The 21,379-nt window shown below is 39.3% G+C and overlaps 1 protein-coding gene across 18 annotated transcripts in view; it reads right to left on the reverse strand.

Annotated features, from left to right (window-relative positions):
• GTDC1 (glycosyltransferase like domain containing 1) overlaps positions 1-21,379 on the reverse strand; it is a 200,639-nt gene that overhangs the window by 111,943 nt on the left and 67,317 nt on the right. For 8 of the 18 annotated variants that reach the window (XM_048308680.1, XM_048308687.1, XM_048308688.1 and 5 more), the window contains one exon: positions 2,877-3,044. In XM_048308680.1, the coding sequence (XP_048164637.1) occupies positions 2,877-3,044 (168 nt within the window). Of the gene's footprint in view, positions 1-32; positions 82-877; positions 927-2,876; positions 3,045-11,101; positions 11,189-15,508; positions 15,579-21,379 lie in introns of those variants that run through there. The other 10 variants (XR_007204642.1, XR_007204641.1, XR_007204643.1 and 7 more) reach the window with 4 other exon arrangements.

The raw sequence follows: 21,379 nt of genomic DNA on the forward strand, positions 1-21,379 counted from the left end.
TCAGAAATGTTTTTTATTGAAGGACAACTTACCTTTGTTTAACCTACCTTCAGCTGACCATGGGTGTCAGGCAGCAGGACACTAAAGAAATTGAATGCTATTTTAACCTATGCAGACATAAGCCTGATTAAGATTATATTCATTATATATGAAAATAAAATACATAGCATGCAGTATCCCTCCTACCAAAAAAAGTTTGAAAAAAAATGGCATATAAATTTAATGTTTTATTTCTACTGCTGTGTTTTAAAATCGACCAGATCAAAAATTTTAAAATGCAGTTCAGCAATAATGTAGGTATTATTTCTCCACTTAGAGTCAGTCTGGAGAAAATAAGCAGCTGTAAAAAACCTGAAGTATCTGGAAGTTTATGCTGGCAGTGCTGCCACAACCTGAGCTACACCAATACACTCAACACTAGCTGAGGTAAGAAATGCTTTATGGCCAGTTGGTTTTCTCAATATGGTATACATTGTAGCACAGACCTACAGGTCAGAAGATACATTGAGGACATGTGTTCATAAGTCACAGGGCTGGGGAAAAGTATATTTGAGGTGAGAGGCTGTCATTCATCCTCTCTGCATCTTTCTGCTCTCTGGTCAAGAAAGAGAACTGACACTGCTCACCAAAGCAGCAGGAATCAGCAGGAAAAGCAAAGAAACCCCAACATTAGAGAGACATAATCCTTTTCAAGCTGGCTGCAGGAGCTGGCATGCCACCCTCTTCCCCACCTATGGTTTTTCACCCATCAGAAGCCTCAGTTTTGTACAGAAGTCATCTTTTCTGCACTGATTTACAGATGACACGAGGCAGGAAGCCGACACATTTCTTTCCTGCTCTCTGACACACAGCAAAGGCTCCAACAACATCATCTCACCTTTTCTTGTGCATGAAGTCTTATCTGCCCTAACTCCTTCCTGCAGGCTCTGCAAATCAGGGGCAAATTAGAAAGATGAACTCCTTAGATCAGGTACAAAAAGCAGAATTCTGTTTTTTTAATGATCCAAAGCACCAACCTGAAGGTTCAAAGTGCTCTAATTTTAATCATCTCCAAAAACCCTGTGTAAAATTGGAAAGGTACGGTTTCCCTATTTCTAACATATTTGGAAGATGGGAACATGGCATCTCTTTGCAGATGACCACTGGAATGTGAAGAATAATACAGATGAGATGGCTTCTATTTGCTATTAAATTGGGGTTTCAGCAGAGCAGAAATGGGAGATGAATATTACGTAACTACATGAAGATGATACTGGAGGCTGAAGGAGACAGAATGGAGCATCTATTGCCCCATCCCTGGAAGTGTCCAAGGCCAGGTTGGATGGGCTTTGAGAAATCTGGTCTACTGCAGGGTGTCCCTGCCCATGGGGTTGGAACAAGATGGTCTTGAGAGTCCCTTCCAACATAAACCATTCCAGAATTCTCTGATCTGTAAAAATCATCTTTATTTATCTAATGAGAGAAGATACTTAAAATGCATATTTTGAGGATAAATGTTTGTCAGTTTACAACAGATGTATGAAAAATAACTGCCATAATAAAGCAAAATATATATACAAAAAATATTCTTTTCCCAGTGCCAGAAAACACTTCTTTTTGTTAGAACATCTGAAAATGGCTGCTACTGTTTTCAAAAGATCTTTCACTCCACTTTCCCATCTTTACAGCTCAGTAAGTGAAACATGTTGCAAACACTGTGGCAGAGGCAGCTGCAGAATGGCCAGAACATACACAGATCATTAACTGAGAAATTTCAACTGTCTTGGATTATAAAGATGCAAAAGCTTAACTTGCTCCTTAAAATGCTCAAGCCCTATTCTTAATAATTCGTCCACCAAGAGAGAGGTGAGAAAGATCATGGAAATGAATCTATTTCAGTTTAAAAAAAGTGAGTTTTGCTGTTCCACTTAGGTCTGTGCAGTGCCTAACCACAAAGCTTTTCAGTGGTGTTGTTATTAACTTCTTTCATTAACTCAGATTCGAGAAATACATTTGTTTTTAGCAACAACAAAGGACCGCAGCCTTTAAAACGTCTGGGTATTTTAGCACTGCACAATTTCTGAATACTAGATGAAAGAAATATAAGGATTTATCTGTTATGTTTACTGCCCTCTCTTCACAGGAAAAGTGCTGCAGTACATTTTAATTTCTGTTTATTTCCCTAAAACCCTCTCCATAATTTCAGCTGGATGCAGTAAAAGCTATGGCCAAGCACGAGCTGAGTAGCTGCAGCATCCATGAAACAAAGCATCACTTACAGCCAAGGCACAGGTCAGAAATCCCACCAGCAATGGGTACACCACAGCAGCATTGGTGGACTTTATACAATAAATTGAGATGATTTTTTAGAGCAGAGTGGTTCAGCCACACTGATTTTATGAAGCTCTCCTCAGGACTCTGCTGGTACCTCAGTTTGCTACAGGGTCATTGTTTATAGAATCCCAGAATGGTTTGGGTTGGAAGGGACCTTAAAGCCCATCCCATTCCACCCCTGCCATGGGATACCTTCCACTATCCCAGGCTGCTCCAAGCACCATCCAACCTGGCCTTGGACACTGCCAGGGATGGGGCAGCCACAGCTTCTCTGGGCAACCTGTGCCAGGGCCTCCCCACCCTCACACTGACGAATTCCTTCCTAATATCCAACCTAAACCTACTCTCTTTCAGTTTGAAGTCAATCCCCCTTTTCCTGTCACTACATGGTCTTGTAAAACATTAATACAAAATAATGAATATAAAAAACAATCAGTACAAAATAAAAATAGAAAAATAATTAATATTAAGAAATAGTACATGGAGAAGGACTCCTCAGGGTTACAATGCTGTAGGACAGAAGGAGCCCTTAAATAACGAGGAGCAGTGCAAGCAACACCTACCATGAAAGAATCTGGTTGTATCCATACTGAAAATCCCTTTCCTGGCATTTCTGGACAGGATATGCCAATTGGTTCTCATGGAAGTAGAGGACCTTTTTCAATTTGCCAAGGTCAGGGCGGAGGGCGGCGAGTTCAGCCAGGTTAAGCACCGAGCTTGCAAAAAGGATCCTGGAAAACAAGGAGAGCAGTGTTTACTGTCGGCGAGCGTGCTCGCAAGGGGTCACCCCTTCCCCTGCTCCCCACTCCCTCCCCCCAAGAAAAACGTAACCCCTATAGGGACACATCAATAGCTAAGCCTTAATACCATGTAGCAGCATTCGAAGTTTTGATCTCTTAAAAAGCAGCTGCTAAGAACCCAACTAGAAAAGCACCGAATCTCATTGGTCTTCCCAGCTCCGTTACAGAGAGATGCAAAATAAAAAAAAAGCTGGATGGATTTTATTGAAAAAGGCAAGAAAAGCTGTATCTGAAGGACAAATGGAACAAAGATAAGGCTGGCTAGGGAATACTTTGCTTGCCAGTTTCATTACACTTTACTTCTTTATGCACCCGACTACTGAAATTCAATATATGAGCAGGAATGGCACATGTTCATGTTATGACATAAACCCTTTTGATTTATGCAGTGCACTTATCTAGCATGGTCTGCTTTTCTTTTTTTTTTTTTTTTCCCCACCCTTTTTCTGTTTTATTTTCACATTTTTATTAGGTATCCTCTATAATGAAATGTTGTTTCTACCCTTGCACCCCAGTCCTGCCGCTGCACTCCTGCTATTCCATAGTCCACAACACTGCACACATCCTTCAATTAGATAAAGCAGACACAAACAACACTAACAAGCTGCTATCTTAGCCTTGTGTAACTTCTCAGGCTATCAGAAAATGAATGTATTTAAATGCGTAATATGAAATCCTGACCCTACTGTAACCAGTGGCAGATTTCCCTGCGTTTCACCAAAAGCATGTGAGCATCTCCTGGCCCCTGGCTAGCACTTCTTCCAAGCAAAGTGAATCCTGAACCTGCAGAGAGCTGCAGAGCCTCAAACATTTGTGTCCTGTATTTCTTATCACAAGGGATTAAAAATAAAGAAAAAAATTGAGATCAGGTATCTATTGCACGTAGAACATTTAAGTTTAATAAACTACTTTTCAATACAGCCTGTTTCTGAATTGTTTTTTTCTATCCACCATTTTAGTGGTTCAGATTCAGAACTGATTTATGCAATGTTTTATTCTTTTAAAATATTTCTTATTTTTTCTAAGTTTTTTCTTTTTCTATTTTTATTCCCACTCTTCCTATTTTTACATTAATTTTGTGTTCGAGATTACTGCCAAACTGACATCACTAATGTGATAAACTTCTGATTCTGGCTGTCAACCTCAAAACTCATGAACTTCCCCAAACACCCATCTAGATCATCTATATTATGTCCTATCTCTGCTAACTTACACCCTTCCTAGATAACCTGTACCTACAGAACAAACGCTTCCTAGGGCACAGATCCTGTATCCATCTTCATCAACCTGAGTCAATGCTGATCTGAAAGGCTTACGAAAGTAAGAGATGACTGTTACTGCCTTGTTCATCAAATATTTGATGGTTCTAAAGGGCTTGTCACACAGAATGCCAATAAAGATATGAGCTCAGGTTTATTACGAGCCATACTAGGAGGAAAAAATAGTTTTAGGTATGTCATTACTTATTTGTCACTGTGAGTAATGACCTCTGGACCTCATAGTGACCTGGGTGCCAGGCTCAAAGCAGAGCAGGAAAAGCTTCCTGGGGGCAATGTGAAATCCCTGCTCAGCACTAGAGTGACAAAGAAAAATGCAAACTGGAGAAAACATACCCCAAAACCAGCAAAAATGAAATGAAATGGTTGCTTGGAAAAATTTTGGCTATTGACAGGACAAGAGGAAACAGCTTCATACTAAAAAAGGATGGGTTGACTTTTGATAAAGGAAGATGTTTTTCCCTGTGAGGGTGGTGAGGCCCTGGCACAGGGCACCCAGAGAAGCTGTGGCTGCCCCATGATCCCTGGAAGTGTCCAAGGCCAGGTTGGACAGGGCTTGGAACAACCTGGTCTAGTGGAAAAAGTCCCTGCCCATGTCAGGGGATTGGAACAAGATGAGCTTTAAGGTTCTTTCCATTCCAAACCATTCTAGAACTCTATTTCTGGATTGCACTATAGTTTATCTTTTCCTTTACTGATTTTTCAGAAAATTCTTTTCTGCCATGAGTTATGGGAAGAAAACTGAACTGATACAGGATAGTATTGATGAACCTGGCTGCATTTGAAGGAAGAGAAGGGAAAAAAGAGACAACACATTGGGACTGAAACCTCTGGAAGGAGCACAGAGCAAGGGTGGGAAGTTCAGACAGTGGAGGTGTCAAGGTTAACACACTGACTGGAGAGAAAAGGGCAACGGAGAGCACAATGAGAAGAGATCCAGGAACTAAGCTTGGACAAAACCATGTAGCTCTGAATAATCTAACCTTGCTCAGATCAACAATGGGATAATTAGGAGAATGCAAAAAAAAGATAGTAATAGCCACAGGCAAAGAAAACAGTGTCTGCAGTCTTGGCTTAGGCAAACTGAAGGAATTCAATAGCATCATTAAAGCATGCTGGAGCCTGGCTTCTAGCATGGCAAGAAAGGCTGAAAACCTAGAAAGCTTGTAAGAGGTAGACCTAAATTTTCTCCACTGTAAATAGAAAGTGGTAAGACTCCACTAACAAGCAGATCACTTATCACTGCCCAGCTCAGCACAATAAACTGGTGTCAAGAGAAAACTGTGGTGATGACTAGCAAATTCAGATGTAGAGCCTGAAATGACTTTGCCTATTCTGCTTACAGCAAGGAAAAGAATTAAAATAAAACCTTTGATTAGAAAACACCCTCCTCGATTCGCTTGCGTTACTTTGCAGCACTTCCAGAATTTATCCTGACTCTAAGAGGCTCTCATGGCTGCTTCTTTACTGGCAGAGAAGCTGCTAACTACCAGCACCAACCGATTTCCCTGGCTTTACAGGCTTAAATAACACCTGACAGCACGAGTCCCCGTGAACATGCCCACAGAGCAGCCACATTCGTGGCTAATGGACTCACGCAGGGCACTGGAGGATATGCTGGAGTGTATTTCCATTTAACACCTATTACAAGGGGAAGAAAGGAAAGTTTATTATAATGGAACGTGTGACATAAATATATGTCAGTTGTCATTCCGTGTGACATCAACTTTCATTTTACCTCGGGTTATTATTTAAGTAATAAATCCTAACAAGGTGAGCTTTATCATCCCACAGAGTGTATCCGGGAGGTAGAGACACAAGGTGATGGCAAGAACACTCAAAACATGATAATTCCTGACAGCTGCTGCTTGAGCACAAGTTAAATTGAACAGTTTATCTCAGCATAAAGATGTTATAAGGTTTTATGTTTAATTTAAAAAAATTAACATAAAACCCAGAGAAAGCAGAGTTAGGCAATCTTTCACAAACATGACATACTACAATCACTGTATAAGCTGGATTAGTACTTATTACCATGCTACTAGAGAATTAAGCTGTTTTTAGACCACCAAAGAGCTTTAAATTGCAACTTTTGTCTCTGTAAGAGAAACCTATATTTAAAACGTCTGCTAAATTCAAATTAACAGCTACATCATTAACTTACCATCTCACAAAAACCCCTACAATTCAACTGCTATTATGGTGTCCTTATCGAGACCTATCAACACTGCAGCATTTAATATATACAGTGCTCTCCAATAAATACAGTGTGTGAATACTCACTAAACCTGTGCTGAAGGTCACATTCCAAAAGCTCTGCCCCAGCTCTCCTCTCCAAAACACCCCTGAGCATTTTGCTGTGTGACAATTGACCTTCTTGCTCAGAGCAGGACCATCCCATAGTAGCCCTACTGCCTTGGAGACTGGCCAAATTTCAGGGCCACCATCCATACAAGCTGCAGTCTAAAGCCATGCTTGTGCTTCATCTGAATCAGTTCACAGTCCTTCTGAGGAGCTACTTGTGTGAAATTAGTTAAGCATGTGCTTAACCAATATAAATATTCCTGGGAATGAAGCTGAGTCCACCTGCAGGTTCAGAAATGCGACATGTCCACAGAATTCCCTGTCCATTGCTCCTGTCTTCCCCATTATTTCACTCCAAAGGACTGAAAACCAGTAAAATATAAAAGCCCTTTTTTTTTTTTTTAATTGCTAGCAGACAAAATAACTAATACAGGTTTCCACTTATATCAAGCAAATTATAATAGTGAAGGTGCTAAAGTATTTTTATTTGGCTTTATAAATCTTCTTTGTGTCACGCAGCCATGATTTACTCTTTTATGGCACTACCCTAAATCTTTCAATTAAATTCCCATGCAACTTAACTAAAAACACATTTTGCCTTCCCCTTGGGAGACCACACAGGGCATATTTATGTATCTATGGATATGGAGGCTGAATTCTCCAATCCACCAGGCTTATAGAATAAAGCGAGTTTAAAACAGCACCTGATTTGTAGTGGAATGTTCCCTCGGTCTGGCAGAAGCTCTGCACGAAGGACAGATAAATGTGGCCACTATTTGTGTGGCAGTACAGGTAATCCAGCTCTCCCTGGAAAAGGGGGATTGCTGTAGGATACAATCCTGCAGCAGCAGCAGCAAGGACTCTCCTGCTCTGCAAATAAAATCCAAAGCCATAATTCTCTGCTGCAAAACAACTACATTCACAGTAAAATGAGTTTATGATTGAAGATCTGGCAGTCCAGAAAAGAGCCATGAGCACTCTTCATCCTCCAGGAGCAGTATTACAATAAAACAGACTAAAATTTGGATATGGCTACAAATATGAGCCTTTTAGGGAAAACAGATACTAAAAAAATACTTTTCATAGATGGCACTAATTGAACCAGTGAGGCCCTGGCACAGGGTGCCCAGAGAAGCTGTGGATGCCCCATCCTTGGAAGTGTCCAAGGCCAGGCTGGACAGGGCATGGAGCAGCCTGGGATAGTGGAAGGTGTCCCTGCCCATGGCAGGGGTGGAATGGGATGAGTTTTAAGGTCCCTTCCAACCCAAACCATTCTGTGATTGGATTTCTGGATTGCACTATAGTTTATCCAAACTGTTCTGCTCTATGTTGCCCCCTTAAAGGCCAAGGCAAAGCCAAGAGGTTTGACCACAGACACATCCACCTGGAGAAACAAGGGCTCCAAAGGTGGTGGAGGCTTCCAGCTCCTCCAGATCAAACCTCATGGCTTTGATTCCCCCATCATACAGTTCTCCTTGATTTCAACCCAGCAATTAGACAAGTCCATGGATTTGGCTTTATCTTATAAATGCTAACTGTGTCTCAAATAGCATGGTTAATGCCTGCAATCTTAAACAGACCAGTTATTTTTGTTTGTTATTACACCATTTTTATATGATCACCTTACAGAAGTTGCATTTTTATCACTAGCCCAAGAACACACAAATTACAAGCACACATAAAATGCTTTTCCTTTTCCCATTACACAACAGACGACACTGAATTTCTGAACAATAAATACTAATAAGTGGTAATATGTGACAGTAGACAGTATAATAAATAATAAATTAACAATAATTTTTTGACATGGAATGTACAAATGTCAAAAAATGCTTATAGATATTTTAACTCATAAATTAAGGTTTTTGTAGATAAAGATAATTTGCAATGTTTACAGAAATAATTAAGTCTTACTATTTTAATGGTCTTTATTTTTCAGAACAAATCACAAGGGTTGTCATGCCTTTCATCTTAATTAGGCCATGTGTTTGTCTTATTTATTTCTATGTACTTTCATAAACGTTTACAAATATTAATTGTAAAGAAAAATATTTTTTCCTCTTGCTGTAATTGCTATATGTACATACAGTACACAGTGATAAATATTCATGGCTGCTACCAGTTCAATATCAAGGATTTGGGAGTTGCCTTGTATGCTAAAATACAGCAGAAAGGAATAGCCTGGTTTCAACTCATACTTCCAATCCCTTCTTTTTATATATTTTTGTTTTAAAATACACCATTTAAAAAAAATCAAAAAGTTAAAAACCACATTTCTTAATTTGCAAATTATTTGGGTTAACTCACAATTCCTCCTTACCCCTCTGATTCTTTATTTAATTTAGCTGATCAGAATATTTATGTACTGGAATCAAACCTCAAACAAAATTTCAGGCCAGGTCCTCAGTCCACACTATCAAGAACCAGTCTTAAACACTTTTCCACTATTTTTGATGACCTTTAACTCAAAAGGTATAAAAAACTATGTGAAAACAGTGAATTAAAACTACTTTTCCATGTAACATCAAGAAGTAAGCTTGAAAGAGACTCTCACAGAGCAGACTTTTGAGGGGGGTGTATTTTGTTTGGACTGCTTTGCTTTTCAGGCAACAACACTGAAGCTTCTTGAATTTTATTAAGTGTGTGTGGTACTATTTTTTTCCCTGATTTGTAATTAAATTTGGCTTCAATTAATTACTGACAGATGCACATTTTTACTTTAGTGGCCAGATTGTTCACCATGGGCTACATTGGCCTCTCTGTTCCCACGAAGGGAGAGGTCAGGACCAAGCAGTCAGAGCTGTGGTGATGGGGGGAAGGAGAAACCATGAATCCACATTGTCCTCCTCGCTCAAATTCCATCAGCAACAAACAGTGAAGCAAAGGAATTTTACTAGAGCAGAGAATAAGCAAATCAGAATAACCCACAAGTGAAAAGCAGCTATTGCTGGTTTATATAAGATGGACAGACTAACTCTGCTCAAATAGGTGCTGTGATGGAGCAAAGAAAAAGTGGGAAGCAAGATAAATAGAGGACATAGTGACTGAAGGCAAAAAATTCACCACAGGTAAATATATAGGATGCAGTGATGCATAATGAAATGACATTTTTAAAGAAAACTGCTTGCAAAACTGATGTTCTACTCAATTAGGTAACATTTAAGCAGCATTATTTATTGGTTGTAAGGCTGCAAATTAATTTAATTTGGTATCTTATCTGTCCAACTCTGGAGAGAAGCCAAACATGTCAAATGCCTGGCATGAACAATGCAATATGGCCAAGGGGTGGTAGCAGCACAGAGAAGTCCTAGGGCTACACAGAACTACTCTTCAACAGCAAACCTGAACAGCTAGCTTTGAGTATTGTAACTTCACATCTCCTGGTGTCAGCTTGGATCCAGGATGGCACAGAGGAAACAGTCAACATCATGGATCTATGGATCCCACTGCAAGCGAGGGTGATTTATCCCACAAAAAAGGAATCAAACCCAGTGCAGCACAGATCCACCACAACACTCAGGGCTTCCCTTAAAAAAGGTTTATATCAAGAGATGCTCACATGAAGTAGAACAACGGCTGATTTTCCATTATTTTAGTAAGTTTTGGCAAATAAAAACTCAAATCTTCACCTAATGTTCAGGTTTCCACATTTTGTGTTTTAAAACCACAGAAGACCCACTCACTTTGCACAGTTGCAGAGAAAATCATGGAATAACAGGATGGTTTGGGTTGGAAGAGACCTCAAATATCATCAAGCTTCAATCCCCTGCCATGGGGAAGCTTTGCTGACTGTTTAGGGTTACATTTCAAGTGCCCTGAAAATTCTGTTCTCCAAAGTATTTCAGATTGGTTTTTATGTTGCTTTATGCACCTTGATATCTAAACACTTTTTTTTTTTTTTTTTTAAAGGAATCTGAAGACTGTCACTAAACAGAACTCAGCTTTCTTAGCAAATAGCTTTCACATTTTTCTAATATCCCACAGCTCTGATCTCACACAATCTACGAACAGCAAGTCCTTTAAAAATTATTTTTATGGAATCTCTTAGCTAATTTTCCTAAAAAACTCCCACTCCAGAGCATCAGCCCAAGGCATAACTACTGCCTAAGAATGAGGACCCTCAGGAAAAGCAGGATTCTTCCCAGAAAACTAATACAGCCCTCGAAAAAACTCAGACTGTCATAAAACCTGAGCAGCTGGCAACTCTGTCACCATGAAGTATCCATATGGAAGACCGAGATGTGTCAAACTACCCAAAACGAGTTTGGATAGTGCAGAAGATGGAATAAATAATTCAGTATCTTCAACACTTTCAACAGCAGGTAGTAGATATGCTACCTGCTCCTACAATGTGCCAAAATGTAACATGCGAGTGAGAGCAAGCGAGAGAATGTGAGTATCTCCAACCTGTTTTCATGAGGATATTTTGCTCGAGGAACTTCTCTTTTTAGAGGCATATGATCCGTATCAGATGTTTGTCAGGAGCAGGCAGTGCTACAGAACATTAGGAATAACTTAGTGATTTTTAATATATATTCACAAAGAGAATTCTCAAAGTCCTGAGTATACATGTATTTTAAAAAAAATGTATTTTAATCAAATATTACAAAAAAAATACGAAGGGAAAAAATGTATTTCTCTCAAATGCCCTTCACACTTCTAGAATATTTGTTGCTGCAGCATAGTGGCAACTTTCCTGCCTTAATATAAGCCGAGCAAACTATTCCATGTGCTCAGTGAAGTGGCAATCAGATCCACAATTTAAATATTTCTGCTCCATGTTCATGACATAGTTCAACTATAAAACTACATCGTGCAGTGCCAGTCTTCTGCCATCTCTTCCTATGAGAAACAGCCACACATTGGTGCATAAACCTTCATCATTTATACTCAAAGGAGATAAAGCGACACTACCATTCCCCAAGAAATTAAAATAATTTAATGCTTAAGGGCTTCCAGACCTGTCTTTGGAGGGACAAACGCCTTCCTACACGGATTTATCAACGAACACTTCATCAAAAACACAGGGACAGCAGGTAAGCTGATATTCAAAAGCACATCAATAAGGAAAATGTCAGGTTTTGTGTATTGCACACTATTTTGAGCCCCTCCACTTTCTGATTATAACATTTCTGTAACTCAGCAAAGCCCACACTCGCTACCAGATTTGAACGATTGCACCGAAATGGCTGAGCGACCGACTGAAGTGAGATTTCAAAGAAGTGAGACAAACACTCGCCTAAATTCAAAAGCTGCCAAACATATTTCATCAGACTTTCAAAAGATAATTGTTTTGTCTGTTCTGAATTAAGCTTTAAGTGCTTTAAGAAAGGTTTCTCCACAAACATGGCTAAAGATCACAAAGTGGAGCATTTGGAATGAATGGAACCCTTCAGTCATATATTTATTTACTATCACTTGCATCATGCCTGGCATACACCACAAGCTGCTTTATTTCCATGTCCATAACATGATTTTAAGGATAATCTATACTGATGTCCTACCATTTTATTTCACATGCTATCATAACAGGGTTTTTATTTATAATGCAACCAGGGAAAAAGAAGGAAATAAAGGGTCTCAGCTCTGCAGCCCGGAGCTCCTGACCTGGGATGTAAGGGACTGATGCAAGAGCTGAGACAAACAGGAGAGAATTCAAAGAAAAAGAGAATATGTCAAACTCATGAGAATTTAACAGCCATGGAAATTAAGCCATTGCCCAGTTTTCTTCTCCAGCTCCTGGCTGAGAGTTTTGCAGGGTTAATAACATTAGACATTTACGGTCATGTTTGATCAACTGATACAACACAGATCTGATCCTTGAGTAAGCAACTCAAACCTGAACACTGCAAGATGCTGGTATTTCCCCACATGGAAAAATCCAATAATAAAATAATAATTTAATAAAAATACTTCCAGCTTCCATATATTTCACAAATTATGCTTTCCCAGCGTGTGGTGGCCGGTGAACATACACTACAAAGGACAGAGAGTTCTCAGTAAGACAAGTCCCTAGAACCACAGGAACCACTTTACCTTAGGGTGACCAGAAAGGCTTCTCCCAGGATGAATTGTTCTGTTCTGTTCATCTATCCCAGTTTGGATTCCCCGGTTGCCTGTCAGCCTCCACCCCTCATCACTCCCCCAGAGCTTCCCCATTGGCCCCCATTCCCTGGTCCCACCTTTTCCCCCAGATAAAACTGTGAGTTCTGGGCTCATGTTGGTATTTGCCTCTGCACCCCTGGACAGTGTAGCAGCAATAAATGCTCCTGCCAGGATGCACCCAAACGCCCTTCTGGACTCTTTGGTATTGACTGTGACACTGAACCCACCCGTGCGTCTGTGGGGGCACGCGGGGCCCCACGGAGCCGGGCAGGGACAGGGTTACCAGCACATCTCATATGCAACTATTACTTCTGAATTCTTTTTATCATTAAATAAAGCATCCAGTGCTTTATTTAATGATAAATTAAATTCCCATTATTCCCCAGGAACACAAAAGAGAAATATGTCTCTCTGGGGTTGAAATCATATGTTAAAAAGATAGAACACCATACCAGATGTTATCTAATCTTTAAGAAACTGCGGCCAAGGCTTGCTTATCAAGGGCCACCAAGCGAACCAGGGCCACAGTGAGAAGTCAGGAGCCCAAGCCAAAGTTTAGATAAGCAAATATCATGGTCTAGTGATTTAATCAGCTCATGTAAGACTATGTAACTGTTTATGTATCTTATGGGCCCTGCTCACCACAGTACCTGACAGGTTTCCCAAAATATTATCTTTGTGAAAGCGTACAGAGTGATTCAGCATTTTCAGATCTCATATCTTCACTCCCAGAGAGATGTGCAAGCACAGATGTCTGCGTGCATGCACATGCAGATACATGACACATAAATACTATATACACACATATTTTCTAGCAAAATCCACCATAAAACTATGAAACATTCTGAATTGAGCTATTTAAACTGTGGCCAAGAAAACTGTTGACAAGAGCTAATTTGTTATTGAAAAAAGACTGCGCATCTCTCCATGACAGAAACTAAAAATCTGTTCAAGATGTCTGGGCAAGGAGCTTTCATATCTGAAAAGGCTGAGCAAAGTAGAGTAGTTTTGGTGAAGGTCTCCAAATAACACCATTTTTCCAGCAATGCCTTTGAACTATACATAAAACCTTTCAGGAGCTCCTGAAAAGGAAACTTGAGTCAAGCTGCTTGTCAAGATGACTGGAGATGTTCTTTGGAAAGTATTTCCAAAAAGTTCTGGAGCAATGGTAGCTGTACAATCATATGGGATTAATTTTCTGTATATATCTCTTTATACTGCTGGAAGAAACAAATTAACTTGGAAATTTAAAGATCTTTATACAGCCCTGTGCTCTTAGGTACAAATATTTAAGTAATCTTTACTTCCTGTCAAACACTGAAATGAATATTAAATTATATTAAATTATTATAGATACAAGTAGTAAAATTTCTTTTCTGCTTTCTCTGTTAGCTCCTGCATCTTGGTATTTCTTACACAGAGTATGAAAGATATTTTAATATTATCTTTGATTTAAATTGCTTCTTCTATTAAAACACAAACTGTGTGCTTGATGTATAAACACCTGCCCAGAAGCCTCACAAATTTTCCCTGTAAGGGATCACAGGTTTAGGAAAACAGTATTTATTCACAATACTCCTTTCCCTGATGGTTTCAGGATGCCATCCCTTTAGCCACTTTTTTTTTTTTTTTTTTGTCCCCTTTAAAATAAATAAATGAACAAACCACACAGAAGGAAGGAACTTCAACATTTCAGCCCCAGCTGAACCCAAAACTCCCCACTGAGCCCTATGACCCCCACTTGCATGTGCTCAGCACAGTGGGCATTGCACCAACCTGCAGGTATATGGAAGGGGTGAAATGCTCCCCTTGACTTAAATATGAAATTAAGGAGAAGAATATAATTAGTGTTTAAAGAGTGGGGAAAAAAAAAAATAAACTGTGGGAAATGTCCCTCTCTCCTTTTCCAGGACCTGTGGATTGACTTCATGAGAAAGAAGCAGTCTAGTAGATAAAATATAAAAAATTCATTCTTTCCTTCTCTCTTGTTCCTGTGTGTTAGTAGAAGGAACAAAATGAAGGAGCAAGGAACTAGTGAAAAAAATATCAAGCCAAAATTACATCCGTCAGGGTGATGGAGTGCAGTGTCCTGCCCAGTCCCACCGCAGACCTCCTCGGGGCTACTGTTTCAAGTAAAAATTAAACAAGATGACACAGAAACAGTCCAAGATTGACATTTTCCAGCTTTGTGTCATGTTACATTATTTGAATGAATCTCAACTTTTAAAAACATCCAAAGGAAAGGGAATGAGGGTTGTATAAAACAAAAAAGACATGTAAGAAATAAGACTCTCACTAGAAGAAAGAGAGCCACCCATGTTGATACTACCAAAGGTAAGAATATTTTTAAGGACACTGTTACCTATCCCATCCACTCTCATTTTATTGCCAGATTAATATGAAAAAGGCTTATTATTCCACCAGTATTTTTCCCCTGTGGCTTTGCCCAGGTTGTGCCCATAGGTCCATCTCAAAGGTTGCTGATGGAGCCCAGTGTTCCCACCACAGCCGCTCTCCCAACCACCTTCAAGGTCCAGAGTCACGCAGCACAAGGGTTCAGCTTTATTGGAAAAACAACATCCTGAAACTACTGAAAAAGCTCTTCAGAAGTATGAAAAATAATATGCAGCATTTTTTTTCTTCAGTTACCAAGAAATTCGAAGCAGCCAGCAATCAACCTCTCTCTTCTCAGCACTCAAAAGCACTTACAGAAAGCCTGTTCTTAACCCTGCTGCAGAGAAAAAGTTCCCTTTTATCTTCCATTTATTTTCATTTTTACCTGAAAGGCAGAAAAGAGTTGGGTTTTATGTACACCAGACACGAACTGAACTTTTTTTGCAGTGCATTAGACTGCGATTGCCTTCCCCCCATATGAATGCATACCTGAATTTCCACAAAAAAAGAAAAAATAACAACATTGCCCTTCTGATTTAAGCATGGCCTGTACTCAACGTAATGTTCATCTATACGTGTTCTCACTGTTTAAGAACTCGGCGCAGGTGTTATTAATAAAATAAATTTATTTTTAAAAAGGATGCTATTCTATAAGCTTTGAAGCTCACACATAGTCTAACTTAAGCCAGCTTGGGCTCATCTGGTCTTTAAATGAGCCCTTTCATGTGGTCAGCCCACGAGCCATACGTACTGCTGCTCAATCACGCCACTGTACATCGTCAGCGCGAGGATGATTTGCATGATTTGCATTTCCTGTGCGCTCCAGCTTCAAGGAGCTCTAAGCACCACGTACAAAAGAAACCACCGCCAAGTAATGCAAAGATTTTTTAGTTAAACCAGATGAGACTGTTTCAGTCAGGCTTGCCAATAGTGAAAAAGAAAAAAAAAAACAAAAAAAAAAAAGGGGAGGGGGAGGGAAAAAAGTCTCAGGGATATCCTGTTAAATAAGGATTATTTGGAGGGAATCTGAACCTTAGAATCATACCTTTACTTTTAAAATATCAAAGCTGTATGAGACCCGTAATAAATATGGCCTAGCAGAAAATAATTTACTTAAGAACTTTTTTCCCTCAATATTTCTTAGCTTTTGGCACCACATTATGTTAGTAATTTATTTATTTAATAGCACATAAATGGATGCTGATTACATTCAGTTTCATAAGGTAGAAAAACTAACCTAACTAAACTGAATTCACTGATAGCTGGTTAATATTTTTCCCTATGAAGAAATCTTTTATTTTATCCCAAATGATCAGTAAAAGCTAACGGACAAACAACTAAGATAGAAACAGCATTACAGTGGGCTTCAATGAATAAGAAGTAAAATTTAAAAAAAAGTACCAGAGCCTCGTTGTCATGAAAAACAGAGACAGATGGGGAGCCAGACCTATATGATGCTACAAATAGATGAATATCTTGTAAGGATTTCAACAAATGTTATAAGACCTAGTCAAAATTTGAAAAAGTACAATGAAGCAGCACAAGCAGATCTGAAGTTCACTTGAAATCCAAGCCATACTATCGTCATTATATAGATTAACAATGTTTCAAAAAGACAGTAAAAATTAGAGCCTTTATAAAATCTTTTCTAGATAACGGCACAGCTAAAAATGTCATTATTGAATACAAAAAGAATAAAATTACGGAAGTTTGCTGTAACAGCTACTTTGGAAATGAGGTGCATCCTGTTCCCCCCTGAAAAGTAAAAGTGGGTGTGTGCACTTCACGTTCCAATATTGGATTGTATGGCGGGTTTCCCTTTAAACTTGTAGATAAACTGAGATGACTAAAGACTACCAGGCTGAGTGAGCTGTATGTGCCCAGCTACAGGGTGTACATCACACCTGCCTGACAGCGACCCAAGTCAGGCTGCTCCAGGAATCTGCACATCATCATGCTCCAGAAAAACCACAGCCAACTCCCGGCACTGCCTCTTCCAAAGGACACTCGTTTTTAGAAAACTAAGTTGCATCTTGGTTTGTTTTTTTTTTTTTCCCCCCCTGTGTTGTTCAAATGGAACCAAATATAAGATGTGGGCAAAACCGTTACCGAGGGGTTAAATTCTGTCTTGAACACAAAAATTCCACTTATTTCATTGTTGTCTGCAAATATACAGTCAAGAGCCACATTTAATCACCACGCGTAGTTTCTGTATTGTGACTGTAAGATTTAGTAATCGAAATGGCTACCAGAATAAAAACACATTCTGTCATTTTTCCACTTAGACAGCCCCTGTATAATGCTCTTAAAGGTCAGCTAGTTTTATTATGGAAAGTAACTAATAACCTTTATTAATTCTTACGCTCGCAGTTTTCAAGCATGTCAACCAAATAAATAATACACTGCAGGAAGACACCACACAAACCAAGCTGTTGAATACAATCTCTCTGCATTTGCAACAGACAAAAGAGGTCATTAGAAATGTAATACACGGGGGGTTTTTTGCTCTGGAAATTAGGAAAACATAAATAGACAGCTTTTTGAAAGCCAGGCTGCTGGTCCTCCCCCATGCTCCAAGATGCTGAGACCACCAAATGAGGTGCTAAATTCACTAATACCCAAGCACAACCATGATCCCAAATGTTATGCAGCACCTTTTTTTTTTCCCTAATTTCCTAAATTTTCAGGATGTGCACAATATTGGAGACCATAAGAGTTTTGCTTAGAAACTTTTCTGCTGTTTTTCATTTAATAAAATGACTGAAAAACGTGTAAATATCCAAGTTAAAAAGATATGTGTTTATATTTTATTCTCACGATATCTCTTGCATGGAAAGCATCATTATGTTGCACACGACATAAAATGATGCAAGAATACCCCCATTTATTAAGGATTTTTGCTTTTCTTAAGTGGATCAGAATGTAGAACTGTTCATGGTAAGCATTTCCTAGCACACTGCTTTGGGTGAGTGTGTTCCTAAGAAACATTACAACGCCTGAAACTAAAAATAGATGGTTATTTTTAGCTATTTAATCACATGAGAAAAAAGACACAGTTTGTATCAGTCTTCTTAAATTTACAAAATAATTCCATAACGCGCCCTGTGTGTGTGCATCATGAAAATCCCTGGCACTCAACCTCCGGGCTCACACACCGGCTGCAAGTGGAAGCAAAATGGGGTTTAAAAGATTCCAGCAACAATAGTCTTGTGACTAAATCAGAAACAGAAGCACAAGTCATGAGCCAAACAGATACCTATCGGTTTCCTTGAGCTTAATCTGATTAAAACATGGCTCTCAAAAATGTTAAATAGAATGCCACGTCAGAGAGCTGGCAAGTGATAAAAATAGTTCATGACAGGAAATCATTATTAAAGCAGCATTACTTGTGTATCTGTTATGGAAATTTCCCTGTAATTTTTCTAGGTTTCCCCTTATGCTTTTTGTTGAATTGCTGTTATACTTCTTTTTTTTTTCCTTTTTTTTCCCCCCTCAATGGCATGTAAGTTTGAGATGTAAAAAGAAAATTATCACTGCAATTTTCCAACTATACTCTGCTCAATACCATCTCAAGTGTGTCATACATCATCTTGTCATTCACTTGAACAAGAAAACACATAATATTCAGAGGTAGAAAATAATCTGAAATGGGGAAGTGCCACTAGGGCAAAACCACATTCATATGCCAGCACAGGGGAAGATTTGAAAAAAAAATAAAAAAATAAACTTCATCTTAATTTCAAGGACTTTCAAAATGAAAGCATCTTAAATATAAACTTAATTGAGGGAAAAGTTTCTATGAAAAGCTGCTAGGAATGACAGTAGAGACATTCTATAGTTCACCAATCAATATTAGAAGAACAAACATTGAGAATATACCATTACAAAACAACCTGAATGTTTTCAAAAGCTTACACAATTGAAAGAAGATTCAGAACCTTAAGGAAAAATTTTAAAAATAAAGTCAGTATTTCTATCCCTCCTATCATTACCACTCCCCCCACAAACATCCTCCAGATTATCCTTCAGAGCAACCCATAAAATACAAACTAGAGTTGTAGTGTCTTCTCCTGCCTTTAGTTACATAATCCAGAAAAAGATTTTACAACAAAAAAAAACCAACCAAACAAAAAATAATCCCTAAAAATACATTTACAAGATCTTGTCTTACAAGGCCAACTCTAATTCCTAAGTCCCTATTTTTCCATACTGAAGAGACTTCAACAAACTTGAACAGCCTCCCCCAAAAACCTTTGGTTCCTTTTTTAAATGTCACTGGTGAGAAAAAGCCTCCATCCATCACATTAGCTTTCCATCCAAAAGAGACATTTCATCTCTAATGATGATTCGGGCTTCTCCCAAGAAAAGCCAGGATTATCCGGTCACTGATGCAGTGCCTGTGCATCAGGACCCCCAACGTCCCTCCTGTACCACCACTCATCTTCCCTCTGCCCCCTGCACCCAGCAGCCTCTACCACTGACATGGACACTTAAAACAGGCAAGGTTTTTTTTAAATTTTAGGTCAAATTCAGAATTATTTGCTGCTGGAACATCATAAGGCAACCACATGATGCGGGGGAACAAGGAGACACTTCAGAGATGAGTCTAGATGGAAGTAGGGCTGGTCTTTAATTAAACTCCAACTACTGCCCACCTAAAATCCAGAAGTAACAATGCAATCACAGCAATAGTGACAATTTTTAAGACAGCAGAGTCACCACATGTTTTGCAAGTGTGTCTAAGACCTCCTTGATTTTTGTCCTGGATACACAGCCAAGCTCTGCCTGACTCAGCATGAAAGGGAATGCGCATCCTATTATCAGCAGTGCTTAAACCTTATTCCATAAAGAGTTTTCCAAGAGTACTCACATCTATCCCTCCCACATTAAGAAATTATTATCTAATACAGGGAGTAATCAGCTCATGGTCTTACTACAGTCATCCTCCTTGACAAAGCAGGGAAAAAAAAACACCCAACTGTGAAGCATTAGAAAGTCAAGGTTCAAAACATCCCCATATATTGAGATCAATGCAAATTTATTTAGATCTCCATGCAACAAGACCAAGTGTGGCCTCTTGATGCAGCCTGGTAAATTCAAAGTCTCTATTTCTGCAACGGGCCTTCACCAGGACACATGGAATGTTACAGTGAAGGACACAGCCTCAACTGAGGACAGAAAAGCTGGTGACAGCTAATCCAGAACTAGTTTAAATGTTAATTTTAACACTTTACCACGCCAGAACATTGTTAAACACTGAATTTCATGTTGTCCGGCCAGTTTTCTAATCTGAAATACCAATATAGAAGAATGGACTAATAGATAGTTAATTTATTACAGTATTACACACCCTTCCAAGTGAGAACTGAACGGCAGAGTTCAGGTGTGCACTGAGAGCCATCCAGATTGACGCAAATTTGTTCCCAACATGCCCTTTCTCATTCCATAGCCCCTCTCAGATCCATTTTCTCTGTATTACCCCAGGAAATGAGACATACAAGAGGAAAACAGACATTTTTGTGGTGCTTAGGAGCAAAAATATGTATGTGTAGAATTATATAGAGGGCCTGAACACCTCCCATCACTGCAGGCTAAATGAGTCATCCACTTCAGAATAATGACCAGTAATTAAACAAGAATCTGTAAAGCTGTTAAGTGCCTGTAACAATTCCAACCTATGACACTGAAGGGGTACAAGCTTCCCATGTACTGAAACCATCCATGTGATCTATCATAGAGTGGAGCCTCTTACAAAACAACCTCTCACCCGTAGAAATTCTTCTCCCCAAGAAGCCAAACAAAAACAATTTAAAATATTTATGGCCATAAATTTCAGCCCTGTTCCATAAACTGATGAAGAGACATGACATCATGCTAACTACCTAGACCTGTCTGGTTGATAATAGTCCCAGGCTTCGGGCTGAAGACTGAACTGCAGGAGCATGGAAGAGTGTGAACCTCCAGGTCAGCACAGATGCTGAACACAAATCTGACTAGCCAAAGCCAGAGCTGACACTCCAGCAAATATAGGAGGTCTAGGGGTGCAGGGCTGACACCACAAAAACAGTCTTGCAGTATTTTTGCCTTCTTTTTAGCTTCCTTGGACTGAAGAGGAAGGTTTTCCTTAAAGGGACCTAATTGCTCCGTCCTCCAGTTCCTGTATCCACAGTTCTGTTTTCAAGTGGT

This window comes from Corvus hawaiiensis, chromosome 7, assembly GCF_020740725.1.
Source record: "Corvus hawaiiensis isolate bCorHaw1 chromosome 7, bCorHaw1.pri.cur, whole genome shotgun sequence".
In the NCBI taxonomy this organism is placed as follows: domain Eukaryota; kingdom Metazoa; phylum Chordata; class Aves; order Passeriformes; family Corvidae; genus Corvus; species Corvus hawaiiensis.